Genomic DNA, 13,222 nt, shown 5'->3' on the forward strand with positions numbered 1-13,222 from the left:
AGCGCCTCACTGCCACGTTGGCTAGCGGCATCTGTGCACATGTGCAGCCATTTCCATTTTGCCATAGCCTCATCTGCCTGAACCAAGCCTCGTTCCGGAATCCCCGCGTTCAGATCAGTCGAAGAAGCAATATCTGGAGGCCACAGATCCCTTTCGACAGTCCGATTTACTTATTTGTTCTCTTTCACAGGAAGAATAAAGGAATGCGGGCCTCACCTAGGTCCATTGCTGCTTGGATCGTTCAGGAAATCCAGTGGGCCTATAAAGAGAAGGGCTTGGCATCTCAGGAGGCAGTGACTGCGCACTCGACCAGAAGCGTGTCTATATCCTGGGCAGCCTCGCGGCACGTCGCTCCCGATTAGATCTGGAGGGCAGCTTCCTGGTCTTCTGTCAATACATTTATGACTCATTACTGTGTGGAACCAGCCGCCTTATCTTCTATTAATTTTTGGTTTACAAATCCTGTTGGTTGATGTTGTCAAACCTTTTTTTCCTTGCTCCTCATTTGCCCACCCAGGTGTGTACGGCGAGTTATTTCCCAAATGTATGCTGCCATGGAGCCTGTCAGGAAAACAGAAAATTGTCTATCAAATACTTACCGTAGTTTTCTTTTCCTGATGGACTCCACCAGGAGTCCCCTCCCAGTGTCTGAGTAGGCTAGTTATAGAACACAGCTGCTGGCTCGGAGCAAAGATTTATGGGAGTGGGGTCCTATAGGGTAGGAAAAAAAAAAAAGAACCGCAGAGGGGATCACATACCACCAAAAGAGAGCTCTATTTGTTGGGGGAAAAAAAAGGACATCAATTTTATTTGGGTACAGCATCGCACACCGGGCCAGTGCTACCACTAGGCAAACTAGGCAGCCGCCTAGTGTGCACTGCTGCCTAAGGGGTGCCCGGCTGCTGATTTCCCTCTGTGTCTGCAGGCTGCAGCATGTAACTAACTCAGTCTCAGGCAGCTGCTTCGCCTGGCCGGTAGTGTAATTGGAGGTGCAGTGCAGCACTGGAGCCAGCGCTAGAGGAAGCAGATCCGATACTTCCTTTATAGCGCCGCCTCCTGTCACATCGGCAGGGCAAAGGGGGTGGAGTCAGGGGTGGAACCAATGGGGCGGCAAAATTAGGTTTCACCTAGGGTGTCAAAAATCCTTGCACCAGCCCTGGTCGCACAACAACACAATTGTCAGTTAAAGTAACGCAGTGCCGTATTGCGAAAAAATGGCCATGGAAGGGGGGTAAACCTTCCGGGGCTGAGGTGGTTAAATAGCGTTTTTTTCGGTTTGTGTTGCTCAGATGCAGTATAGTTCCTCTTTAAGCTTTTTGCAAACAAACCATTTGTTCTCCATTTTCTTGCACACGTTTGTTCTACCTACATGGGAGAGCGTTCTTTTCTTCTTTTCCCCCCCATCCTTTGATGCTGTGAGTCGTTATGAAAATTAAACAGCTAGTTTTAATGAACTCCACTTTCAAGGCTTTGATGCGGAGCCCGGCTGAATAATTAGGTTAAAAAAAAAGTTAGTAATGTTTAATGCATTCTTTTTATTAGGTGACCTATAAAACAAATTGGACTTTGTGTACAAGGATGAATGTGTGATATTCTTCTAAAATTTTAGCATACTTTTTTTGCTAAGGACGTAAGTGCTCAAATTTGATGCTTCCCATTAAAACCCACATCAGCCAGGAGAACTGGAAACTTGATTGGTAACCAACCAGTGCAATTAGTTTGTGATCTTGTAATCGCCAGCGTATTAAATGACGGAAACTAGCTTTGTTACCGTACAGCTGCTGGTTTAGCTTTAGACCCCTTTCACACTGGGGCGGTTTGCAGGCGTTATTGCGCTAAAAATAGCTCCTGCAAACCGCCCCTAAACAGCCTCCGCTGTTTGTTCAGTGTGAAAGCCCGAGGGCTTTCACACTGAAGCGATGCGCTGGCAGGAGAAGAAAAAATCTCCTGTCAGCCGCTTCTTTGGAGCGGTGAAGAAGCGGTGTATTCACCGCTCCTAAACCGCCCCTGCCCATTTAAATCAATGGGACAGCGCGGCTATACCGCGGTAATACCGCGGCTATAGCCGCGCTATACGAGGGGTTTTAACCCTTTTTCGCCCCCAGCGGGGGGGTTAAAACCGCACCGCTAGTGGCCGAATACCGCGGTAAAACAGCGCTAAATATAGCGCTGTTTTACCGCCGACGCCCCCTACCGCCCCAGTGTGAAAGGGGCCTTACTGCTTGATGGATCACTTCATTTCTAAATGGACAGAGATGATGAAGCTCATTAAAGAACGAATCTCGCCAAACATTTTTAGAGCTCCTCCTGTCCCCAGGCAACCAAGTGCATTTAGCACTTTGTCCGGTCTTTCTAGATGGTGTTCTTCCTGAGATAGCATGGTCAACTGTGTTTGACAATTCTTCCAGCAAAGAGGCGAATATTTAAAGAGGATTGAGTGACCGCACTTGTCTAAAGAACTAGGAGCTTATACAGAGACAAGCACAGATAATAGGTTAGGTTGCACAATGTCCCTGGTTGCTAGGGTGCAGATGGCCTGGCTGACTGTGTCTTAGCAACCAAAGACACCATTTGGCCCAGTGCTACATAACATATTGCCACATACAGCAGGCAACCTGCTACCTAGCTATTATACAGGTTTTATATAGCGCCAACAGTTTGCACAGCGCTTTACAACATGAGGGCAGACATTTCAGTTACATTACAATTTGGTACAAGAGGAATCAGAGGGCCCTGCTCGTTAGAGCTTACAATCTAAAAAGGAAGGGTCAATTGATAGAAAAAGGTAATAGCTGTGGGGGATGAGCTGGTGGAGGAAGTAAAACAGTGTTAGTTAGATGCAGGATAGGCTTCTTTGAAGAGAAGGGTTTTCAGGGATCATCTAAAGATTGATAGATTAGGGGACAGTCGGACAGATTGGGGTAGGGAGTTCCAAAGGATGGGAGAAGCTCTGGAGAAATCCTGGAGGCGAGCATGGGAGGAGGTGACACGGGAGCAATCGGTGATGCTGTGCGGCCGGCCCTCCCTGTATGCAGCATTATGTTATTTATCCTTGAAAATGTACATGTTTTGGCTGTACGCTTACACCGGCCATACACTGTAAATTTTGTCAGATTCCTGAGGAACCGGCCAAAAATCAATCAATGGGTGGCCCTGCTCCCTTTGTCAAAAGTCAATCATACAATTTGACGTTTGTCAAAGGACCCTGCTGGGAAATTTTCAGCTGAACAGCGGGCATTGGCTGTCCAAAATGCAATGGCCAAAGCGAGAGATTTGTCCATCCACACTTTATAGTATGGATTAAAGTGGTAGTACAAAGGGAGGGGAAGGAAGGGAGACAGCGCGACCACTCTGGTGTAGTGAGTTCCAACAAGGTTTAATTCCAAAGAAAAGTTAAAAATGAATACTCACAAAAGTAGAAAAACCAAACATGTATATGTGGGAGTCCACGGGAGAGGGTGAGCCTGTGGTGGAGGCACAGTCTTCAAAGGGTGCTGCTGGATGGATGATGAGCTGCTGCAGGCACAAAGTCCGGATCTCTGTGCCACTGACTGTTTTACAGGAGTCCCACCTCTGTTTTGACAGCAGTACCCCTAGGTAGTCAGGTCCTTTTGTCTGCTCATAAAGCCTAGCATAATTCCTGGCATTGGGGGACAAAAAAAATATATTTTTAAGTGGTAGTAAAGCCTGTTTTCTCATTTTTATCTACAGGTAAGCTTATATTAAAGCTTACCTGTAGGTAAAATGAATATCTCCTAAACCTGCACAGTTTAGGAGATATTCCAGCGAGAAGAAGCCAGCGACGTCACCGGCACATGCGCTCTGAAAGAACGGCATACCTGTGCTATTCCTTCAGAGCTCTGTGCCGTGCCCAGGACTCATTCGAGGGAGTTAAGTCATCGCCGCTCGGCCAATGGGATGGCCAGAGCCTGCAAACTTGGAAGACGACCCTGTCGGCGGTGAGGGATCCATTCTAAATGTAAGTCTGACCTAATATGCTAGTACAGTGCCTTTTGAAAATGTATTCATACCCCTTGAAATTTTCCACATTTTGTCATGTTACAACCAAAAACCTAAATGTATTTTATGTGATAGACCAGCACAAAGTGGCACATAACTGTGAAGTGGAAGGAAAAGGATAAATGTTTTTCATTTTTTTTTTTTTTTTTTTTTTTTTTTTTTTTTTTTTTTTTTTTTACAAATAAATATCTGAAAAGTGTGGTGGTTCATTTGTATTCAGCCCTCTTTTTACTCTGATACCCTTATCTAAAATCTAGTGGAATCAATTGCCTTCAAAAGTCACCCAATTAGTAAATAGAGTCTACCTTTTTGTAATTTAATCTCAGTATAAATACAGCTGTTCTGTAAAGCCCTCAGAGGTTTGTTAGAGAACCTTAGTGGCATCATGAAGGCCAAGGAACACACCAGGCAATTCAGGGAAAAAGTTGTGGAGAAGTTTAAAGCAGGGTTAGGTTATATAAAAAAAAAATATCCCAAGCTTTGAACATCTCACGGAGCTCTGTTCAATCCATCATCTGAAAATGGAAAGAGTATGGCACAACTGCAAACCTACCAAGACATCAAGGCACTGTATGTGTTGCATTCTAGCACATTATGGCTTAAACCTGCGGGGGAGGGAACCTTCCCCCTGTTTTTTTTATTATTTTTCAGCCTTCATTGATTGGCTAGCTTGAGTTATTTGTTACTGTACAGTTATTTGTTATATGTTTGGATTGTCACTGCCTCAAAAGACAGAGGGGGTGGAACTGGGGAACTTGGTGGCAACCCTCTAGCTGATGAGCCCTCTCTTTCTAAGGCTCACGCACATAGCAGGGAGTGGGGACAACTAGGCCCTGCCTGAGTTCAACAATAGTAACGCCCACAAATCTGGCTTCTATCGGGGAAGTAGCAGAGAAGCTGAAAAGCAAGGAACACAGAAGGGATTTTCTTCACATTTCAATAGAGAGTCTAATACAGATATTTAGACATGAATGGTCTTGTGTTTAATTTTTTAATGCTCATGAGAGTTTAAAATATGGCTAAAGGCAAAACTTTTTTTAATTCTTGGATAGAATGCAGAGGGATTAGAATGCTTGTCAGATTTTGCCCCAAGATTCATCCTCTCTATTTGTCCTGTTTACCATTATCATTGAAAGTGAAAGTAAAAGAAAATTCCAAATTTTGTGTTTGTCCCCAGAAAAGTAATAGAGGGGAAATCTTCCTATGGGGACACTAGTTCTGGTGACCTGGGAGGTCCCCAAGGAAATTCCCTTCATTTGCAGGGATTTCCCCTCGCTTCCTGTTTTTATATGGGACAGGAAGTGAAGGGAAATCTCTACAATGGGACACGGATGGCAAAAAAAAAAAAAATCTCTCACATGGGGTCACATGGGGGGGGGGGGGGGGGGAGTTTTGCCTATAGTTCTACTTTAATCGTCCAGTGACCAGACTGGAGGCTGAGGGGTGGCAAAAGAAGCTGCATAGTTGAATCAGAAAAAGTAATAAAGTAAAAGAGGGGAAATCTTCTAATGGGGACACTAGTTCTGGTGACCTGGAGGTCCCCAAGGAAATTCCCTTCGGAAAATGTCAAGCACTTTTCTGCAGCAGATAATGACATTTTCCAAACCGACTTTGGGGCCCCATATCTTCCCGTATCAAATTTAGTGTGCAAACCCAGTGGAACTAGCACTACAACATATCCAAAGCTGGGATTCCTAGCACCAAGTGGCCCCGAGATACGGGGCCTCAAAGTTGGTTCGGAAAATGTAATTCTCTGCTGCAGAAATGTGCTTGACTCCAGTATAAGCCGTGGGGGACATTTTCAGCACAAAAAAATGTGCTGAAAAACTCGGCTTATACTCGAGTATATACGATAATACATTTTGGTTTTTTTTTTTTTGTACATTTTAAGTATACAAGTAGATATTGGATTTTTAGTACAATGTTTGCAGAGCACTTCTCTGAAGGTACTGACTACCGCTTCAGTTTAAATATCTAAGTGGTTACATCTTTGAAGGCAGAGGTGGGGGTGGGTGTTAACAGGAAACTGGAGTTCTTCTTTAACTTTCTAAGAGCCCAAGTAGCAGCCTCACAAAAAAAACACTGTATATTCTCCATGTAAATCGTGGTGTATGCACAGATCGTTTCCACTTCCTTGATTTATACTCTTCTATTGTCAAGCTTTCATATTCTAGCAAGTGATGTGCTACAAACAAGACCCCAGGTTTCCTAGAATTTATTAGCGGCTATCAAAAATGACCAGATGCACAGTGTGTATTCTTTAATGGGGTTGTGGCCCCAATAATACAAATTAAAGCTGAACTCCAGGCACACAATGTATTTAAATATTTTCTTTAAAAGCCAGAAAGGATATAAATCCGCTTTTGTGTGCTTTAAATGCCTTTGCAAACTGAAATGTTACCTTGTAAACGTATTGGTGACATCAGCCTGTGCAGAGTTGTGGGAGGGGCCCAACAGCTACACACGCTTCAAGCTTCCTGCAGAAAATTACAGGAGTGGGCGGATACAAGACCAGTCTCCCTGTATAAGTAGAGAGAGCAGCAGTGACTGGTCTTTATTACAGGAAACTCATAGAGGAATAGTATAGGAGCTATTTAATACTGGTTTACTGCACAGATCTGGAAGAAATTCAAAAAACACCAAGATTCCAGCAAGAATACACAGGACTCTTGTATTTAGGCATCTTTTGGTTTGCCCTAATTTTAGCTTTAAAATTGCTGTCTTCTTAACAAGTTTTCTGTTTCTTCCATAACAGTCATATCATCCTTATGCTTGCTGACGACATGGCTTGTAACCCGAGGAACCCCAAACCAGCCACTGTGTTTAGCCACAAAAATATGGAGCTTAATGTTTATGGCGATAATGTGGAAGTTGACTACAGAGGGTATGAGGTATGGAGGACTTGGACATTGTATTGGGTCACTTCACTAATGAATATTTTCGTGTCGTTTAAAAGTGCAGTTGTAAAGTCTACATTGATAATGTGTGCCGCCTCATTGCTTGCCTGTTACCGAGGAGTAGGCTTTCAAACAGTGATTTCTAACATGTTCAATTGGTCATTCATTATCTTACAAAAGGGCAGTACTGTGGCTTAGTGGTTAGTAAGGATGAGCTTGGGCGTGTTCGCAAACAGCACGTGCAGAGCCCGCCAGGAAGTCGGCACCGCGGAGCGCTAATCACAGGCAGTGAGACAATTCCCCATCTCTGCAGCCGCGCATTAGGACAATGTCTCACTGCCTGTGATAAGCGCTGTGCAGTGCCAACTTCCTGGCGGGCTCTGCACGTGCTTTTTGGTGGTTAGCAATTATGGCCTTGCAGCAACGGGGTCCTTGGTTCAAACCCCTTCTAGTACATTATTTGCAGAGAGTTTGTTCCCTATGTGTTCATGTTTTCTTCCAGTCCAATGACATATTGGTCAGTTAAAGTGTCCTTAAACCCAGACCTATGAAAAATCTTACATGCTATATAATAGTGTGCTTACTCACAAAATCAATACTATTTTGTGTAGAGCGAAATATACCTGTTTGGTCCTGCCTTCAGCTACCCCTCCCATATTCTCTGTTCCCCCTCTGCAGGCTAATTGTGTAGACCAGCTGGTGTCTTCAACGGAGCATGCTCAATTTCGGTTCCCTTCTAAGCCCTTCATTTCCATTTTTTTTTTTTTTATCTGTGTAGCCCACATGGCTATAGTCACGTGTGTGGGTGTATACACAGTGGTAAATGACCTCCCTCTGCTTTGCAGAGACACAGGATCCATGCCTTCCCTCCTGTCAGAATGGTGATCTGCCTTGTTTACATAGGCAGACCAACGTTCTGCTGGATGATCGGGTGCTAGTGAAATTAAGTCTGCGGTACCTGCAGATAAGCTCCCGCTGTGGATTATCACAGCGGGAGTGGGCCGCCGGCTGCGCGCATGCCCGCCCCCTACCCGGAAGTGTCGGCTCACCTACTAGGTACGTGATCCGGCGCAGCAGTGCCACCTTGCCACCGTATATCTAAGTTATACTTTTGGCAAATGGTTCATCTTTCAGTATAAATATGGGATAAGATCTAAATAAGCAGCACCGTAGAATGCTTGCCAGACCTGGCACAATTGCTCATAGAAATACAGACTTGCTTATAGTTGGTGTTCACATAGAAAATATCTGCGTGGCCCCTACCTGCGGGCTCACAGATAGGCAAACGGAGCCTGGAAAACATGGCGGGCACAGTGTAAAGGTGTTCTATAGGATCAAGTTCCTCCACCCCAAACTCACTCATCCATATCTTTTATGTACCTTGCTTTGTGCACTGGTCCAAATCATTTGGTGGAGGGGGGGTTATGGTGTGGGGTTGTTTTTCAGGGGTTGGGATTGGCCCCTTAGTTCCAGTGAAGGGAACTCTTAAGGCGTCAGCATACCAAGACATTTTGGACAATTTCACGCTCCCAACTTTGTGGGCACAGTTTGGAGATGGCCCCTTCTTGTTCCAACATGACTGCACACCAGTGCACAGAGCAAGGTCCATAAAGACAAGGAAGAGCGAGTTTGGGATAAAGGAACTTGACTGACCTCAACCCGATAGAACACCTGGATGAATTAGAGTTTAGACTGCGAGCCAGGTCTTCTCGTCCAACATCAGTGCCTGACCTCACAAGTGCGCTTCTGGAAGAATGGCCAAACGTTCCTATCACTCCTAAACCTTGTGGACAGCCTTCCCAGAAGAGTTGAAGCTGTTTTTAGCTGCAAAGGGTGGGCCAACTCAATACTGAACCCTATGGACTAAGACTGGGATGCCATTAAAGTGTGTGTGTGTGTGTGTGTGTATGTGTATGTGTATGTGTGTGTGTATATATATATATATATATATATATATATATATATATACACACACACGTACACACGTGTGCGTCCCAATACTTTTGACAATATAGTGTATATTTTGAATTGACCTTAAAAACAATCTGGATTGTTTTTTAATAGATGATTGGTAAGGCCCCTTTCACATGGGCTGTCCGATCAGGTCCACTTGTCAGTTTTTCAAGTAGGCCTGATCAGACCATCCATTCACCCCTATGGATCGGTGGATGTCAACGATGACATGTCCGCTGACACCCGCTGCTATTCAATCTGATCCTGGCTAATTTCCGCCTTAAATTTGCTGTGGCTGCAAATCATTGCAGTCAGGGCATGTCTACTACAGTGTCCTGTATGTCAGGATTAGGGTGGGTAGGTGGGAGGCAGTAAAAAGGCAGATCAACCACCTGCTTTACTGTCCTTTTTTTCACTTGGGCCAAATGGCCCTTTACTTTTCTAAATCGCAATGTATTATAAACAATTGCTATTTTTCTTAAAGTACAATTTTTACAGTTTTTCTCTTTGTTGCATTTCACTGCTGATGATCTCCTGCATCACCTTTTGCAGCCAATCTACATACATTGCAGTGATGGCTGCATGGCACTTCTCAGGTTGGGTTTTCTGATGGTGGAGGTACTTTTAATATTAATAGTAGGTCCTTACTGAAAGTATACTATAAGTTGCATTTAGGCTGAATTCACACCTGAGCTTTGCATTGTTGAGCATTTTTTGGGGCGTTTTGTGACGCATCTTTTATTTTTTTAATTTATTTTTTAGCATTTCTGTATGTCTTTAAGCATTTTTAAGCTTTGGCTTCTTAAGGAACCAGCACCTGCTGCCTTCCTAACAAGGATAAGTCATTACTTTTATAAAAGAGCTGGCATTGAGAGAAATAAAAGCGGTGGTCCCCCCAATCCATACCAGGTACTTTGGGTCTGGTATGGTTTTTAAGGGGGACCCCATATTAAAATAAAATGTGTGGGGTCCCCCAAAATCCATACAGGGTTCTTTGGTCTGGTATGGCTTTTAAGGGGAACTCCACGTAAAATAATGGCATTGGGTCCCCTCCAAAGTCCATACCAGACCTTATCTGGGCATGCAGGCCAGAAAAAGGGCCTGGTATGGACTTTTTTGGGGGGTAACCACAAAACACTCCAAAAAATGTGTGACGAAATGCGCAAAAACACGCATATTGTGTTTCAATGCATTTCTATTGGAGAAAAAAAACGTACCAATCTGCCAGAATCGAGCTGAAAAAGTAGCTCCAAAACTTTTTTGAGCTTCAGGTGACTTGGGATTGGAGATGTGAACCACCGCCATAAAGAATAATTGATTTTTTTTTTCTCTTCTCCCTTCTCCCTGAGTTTTTTGGAGCTTTGTGCTACAAAACACTCAGGTGTAAATGGGCCCTCAAAGTGTATGTCAGGGCAAAATAGAAAAGAAACACGGTAAAAAAAATAGGTGGTTGAGCTGCATTTTTACCGCCCCCTCTTAAGCTGCAAAGGCAGCTGGACGGGGTTGTACACATGCCACAACCGCAATGCTGTGATCGGTGGGCGGTACCATAGCGGACCGCAACCTATTCAAGGGAATGTGGCTGCGCTACAACTGCCCTGCAGTGGTGCCACATTTACAGAGTTAAAGGTTAATGCAGACAGCGAGGAGGCTTCTTTAGCGTCAAACGCCTCTGAAGAGTGACACCCTGTGGATCACTTTTTAGAGTTGCGGCAATGTTGACTGCACATTCTGTCCGGATCCAAATTTTCTATGGACAATTACAAAAATGTACTGCTCATTAAATGGACATTTGTTCCTGCTTTTCTCAGGGTGTAGAAACCTTGGGTCGCACAATTCCTCCCAGCAGGAGAGAACTCCTGTGAGGGCTGACAACACTGCTTGGGTTTCCAATGCAGCAGATGCTGAGGTGTCACCTCCCACGAGAAGTGAAGAGCACACTGGATTTGTGGCAGATGAGCATGTATTGTTTTGTACCTGCAGCATTTGAAAGGGGCAAAACTTAGGGAAATATGCACATGTTGCTGGAAATGTGCTGAATGTTTATTTTTTATTTATTTTTTTTAACTTTTGCCTAGACAAGCACTTTAACAGTTGAATGTAACTCGACTTTGTGCTTTCACTCGGCTTACATTCATTACTAATTATCAAGAGGCAGAGACTTTCATCATTGCAATGACGCGTTAACCTTCCACGTTTATTGCCTCCTTCATCTATAGGTAATTATATTTTCATTTGATGAAGTGATTCAGCATTGAAATTTAGTGACTCACCCTTTGCACTAGAAGCCCACATCTTTCCTTGGCAGAGCCAGTTCTAGAAGTAGACTGAAGAGTGTTTTTTTTTTTTTTTTATGTCTTAAGCTATCGTAATCGCGGGCCTGGAAAACACAGCAATGAGCATCACCAGCTGTCTCCCGTTTTTATAGGATCTTTCCAGACATTTCGCCCACCACTTCTTCTGCCTTTTGTGTCCGAAGACGCAAATTAAATCTGCATACTGCTAAGCTACCAAAAAAAAGCCATTACGAAGCCTTATCAATTAGTCTGGGTACAGACAAGACTTCCATTGCTGTTTAGAGGTAGATTCTTTTTATTGTTAAAGTGGTTCTAAACCTCAGACATATCCAAGCATATCCCGCTATAGTGCGTAATTGTCTCAATCTGGAGCACTAAGTGTCCATTTCTGTCTGCTGCCTCGTTCCTCTGATATCAGCATCTTTCACTTCTGGTGGGTTTGCCTGACACCAAGAGAAAAATCGTGACAGGGGAGGGCACAGCCTGTGATTGACAGCTTCAGCTCTGTTCCTGTGTGGGGGGGGTCCCTTCTCTCCTCTCCTTCCCTCTTCTCCTCTTCTCCCCTTCCCTCTTCTCCTCTTCTCCCCTTCCCTCTTCTCCTCTTCTCCCCTTCCCTCTTCTCCTCTTCTCTCCTTCCCTCTTCTCCTCTTCTCTCCTTCCCTCTTCTCCTCTTCTCTCCTTCCCTCTTCTCCTCTTCTCTCCTTCCCTCTTCTCCTCTTCTCTCCTTCCCTCTTCTCCTCTTCTCTCCTTCCCTCTTCTCCTCTTCTCTCCTTCCCTCTTCTCCTCTTCTCTCCTTCCCTCTTCTCCTCTTCTCTCCTTCCCTCTTCTCCTCTTCTCTCCTTCCCTCTTCTCCTCTTCTCCTCTTCTCTCCTTCCCTCTTCCTTCTCCTCTTCTTCTCTCCTTCCCTCTTCCTTCTCCTCTTCTTCTCTCCTTCCCTCTTCCTTCTCCTCTTCTTCTCTCCTTCCCTCTTCCTTCTCCTCTTCTCTCCTTCCCTCTTCCTTCCCTCTTCCTTCTCCTCTTCTCTCCTTCCCTCTTCCTTCTTCTCTTCTCTCCTTCCCTCTTCCTTCTTCTCTTCTCTCCTTCCCTCTTCCTTCTTCTCTTCTCTCCTTCCCTCTTCCTTCTTCTCTTCTCTCCTTCCCTCTTCCTTCTTCTCTTCTCTCCTTCCCTCTTCCTTCTTCTCTTCTCTCCTTCACTCTTCCTCCTTCTCCTCTCCTTCCCTCTTCCTCCTTCTCCTCTCCTTCCCTCTTCCTCCTTCTCCTCTCCTTCCCTCTTCCTCCTTCTCCTCTCCTTCCTCTTCCTCCTTCTCCTCTCCTTCCCTCTTCCTCCTTCTCCTCTCCTTCCCTCTTCCTCCTTCTCCTCTCCTTCCCTCTTCCTCCTTCTCCTCTCCTTCCCTCTTCCTCCTTCTCCTCTCCTTCCCTCTTCCTCCTTCTCCTCTTCTCCCCTCTTCCTCCTTCTCCTCTTCTCCCCTCTTCCTCCTTCTCCTCTTCTCCCCTCTTCCTCCTTCTCCTCTTCTCCCCTCTTCCTCCTTCTCCTCTTCTCCCCTCTTCCTCCTTCTCCTCTTCTCCCCTCTTCCTCCTTCTCCTCTTCTCCCCTCTTCCTCCTTCTCCTCTTCTCCCCTCTTCCTCCTTCTCCTCTTCTCCCCTCTTCCTCCTTCTCCTCTTCTCCCCTCTTCCTCCTTCTCCTCTTCTCCCCTCTTCCTCCTTCTCCTCTTCTCCCCTCTTCCTCCTTCTCCTCTTCTCCCCTCTTCCTCCTTCTCCTCTTCTCCCCTCTTCCTCCTTCTCCTCTTCTCCCCTCTTCCTCCTTCTCCTCTTCTCCCCTCTTCCTCCTTCTCCTCTTCTCCCCTCTTCCTCCTTCTCCTCTTCTCCCCTCTTCCTCCTTCTCCTCTTCTCCCCTCTTCCTCCTTCTCCTCCCCTCCCAGAGCTCTCTACACTGATATAGCTTCATCTCTGCTCCCCCTGCTTTTCAGAGCTGAGAGATCCCGTTCAATATCTGCACTTTGGATGTAGAGGAAAAAGAGCTACAGATAAACAGATACAACTTATGTAGGAGGATTTG

At 45.2% G+C, this 13,222-nt stretch overlaps 1 protein-coding gene across 1 annotated transcript in view; it reads left to right on the forward strand.

The window, feature by feature from the left end:
• PIGK (phosphatidylinositol glycan anchor biosynthesis class K) overlaps window positions 1–13,222 on the forward strand; it is a 214,685-nt gene that overhangs the window by 19,684 nt on the left and 181,779 nt on the right. Inside the window, exon 4 of the mRNA XM_073593714.1 lies at window positions 6,776–6,911. Coding sequence (XP_073449815.1) covers window positions 6,776–6,911 — 136 coding nt within the window. The remainder of the gene's footprint in view (window positions 1–6,775; window positions 6,912–13,222) is intronic.

The sequence above is a fragment of the Aquarana catesbeiana genome, linkage group LG07, assembly GCF_042186555.1.
Source record: "Aquarana catesbeiana isolate 2022-GZ linkage group LG07, ASM4218655v1, whole genome shotgun sequence".
Lineage (NCBI taxonomy): Eukaryota > Metazoa > Chordata > Amphibia > Anura > Ranidae > Aquarana > Aquarana catesbeiana.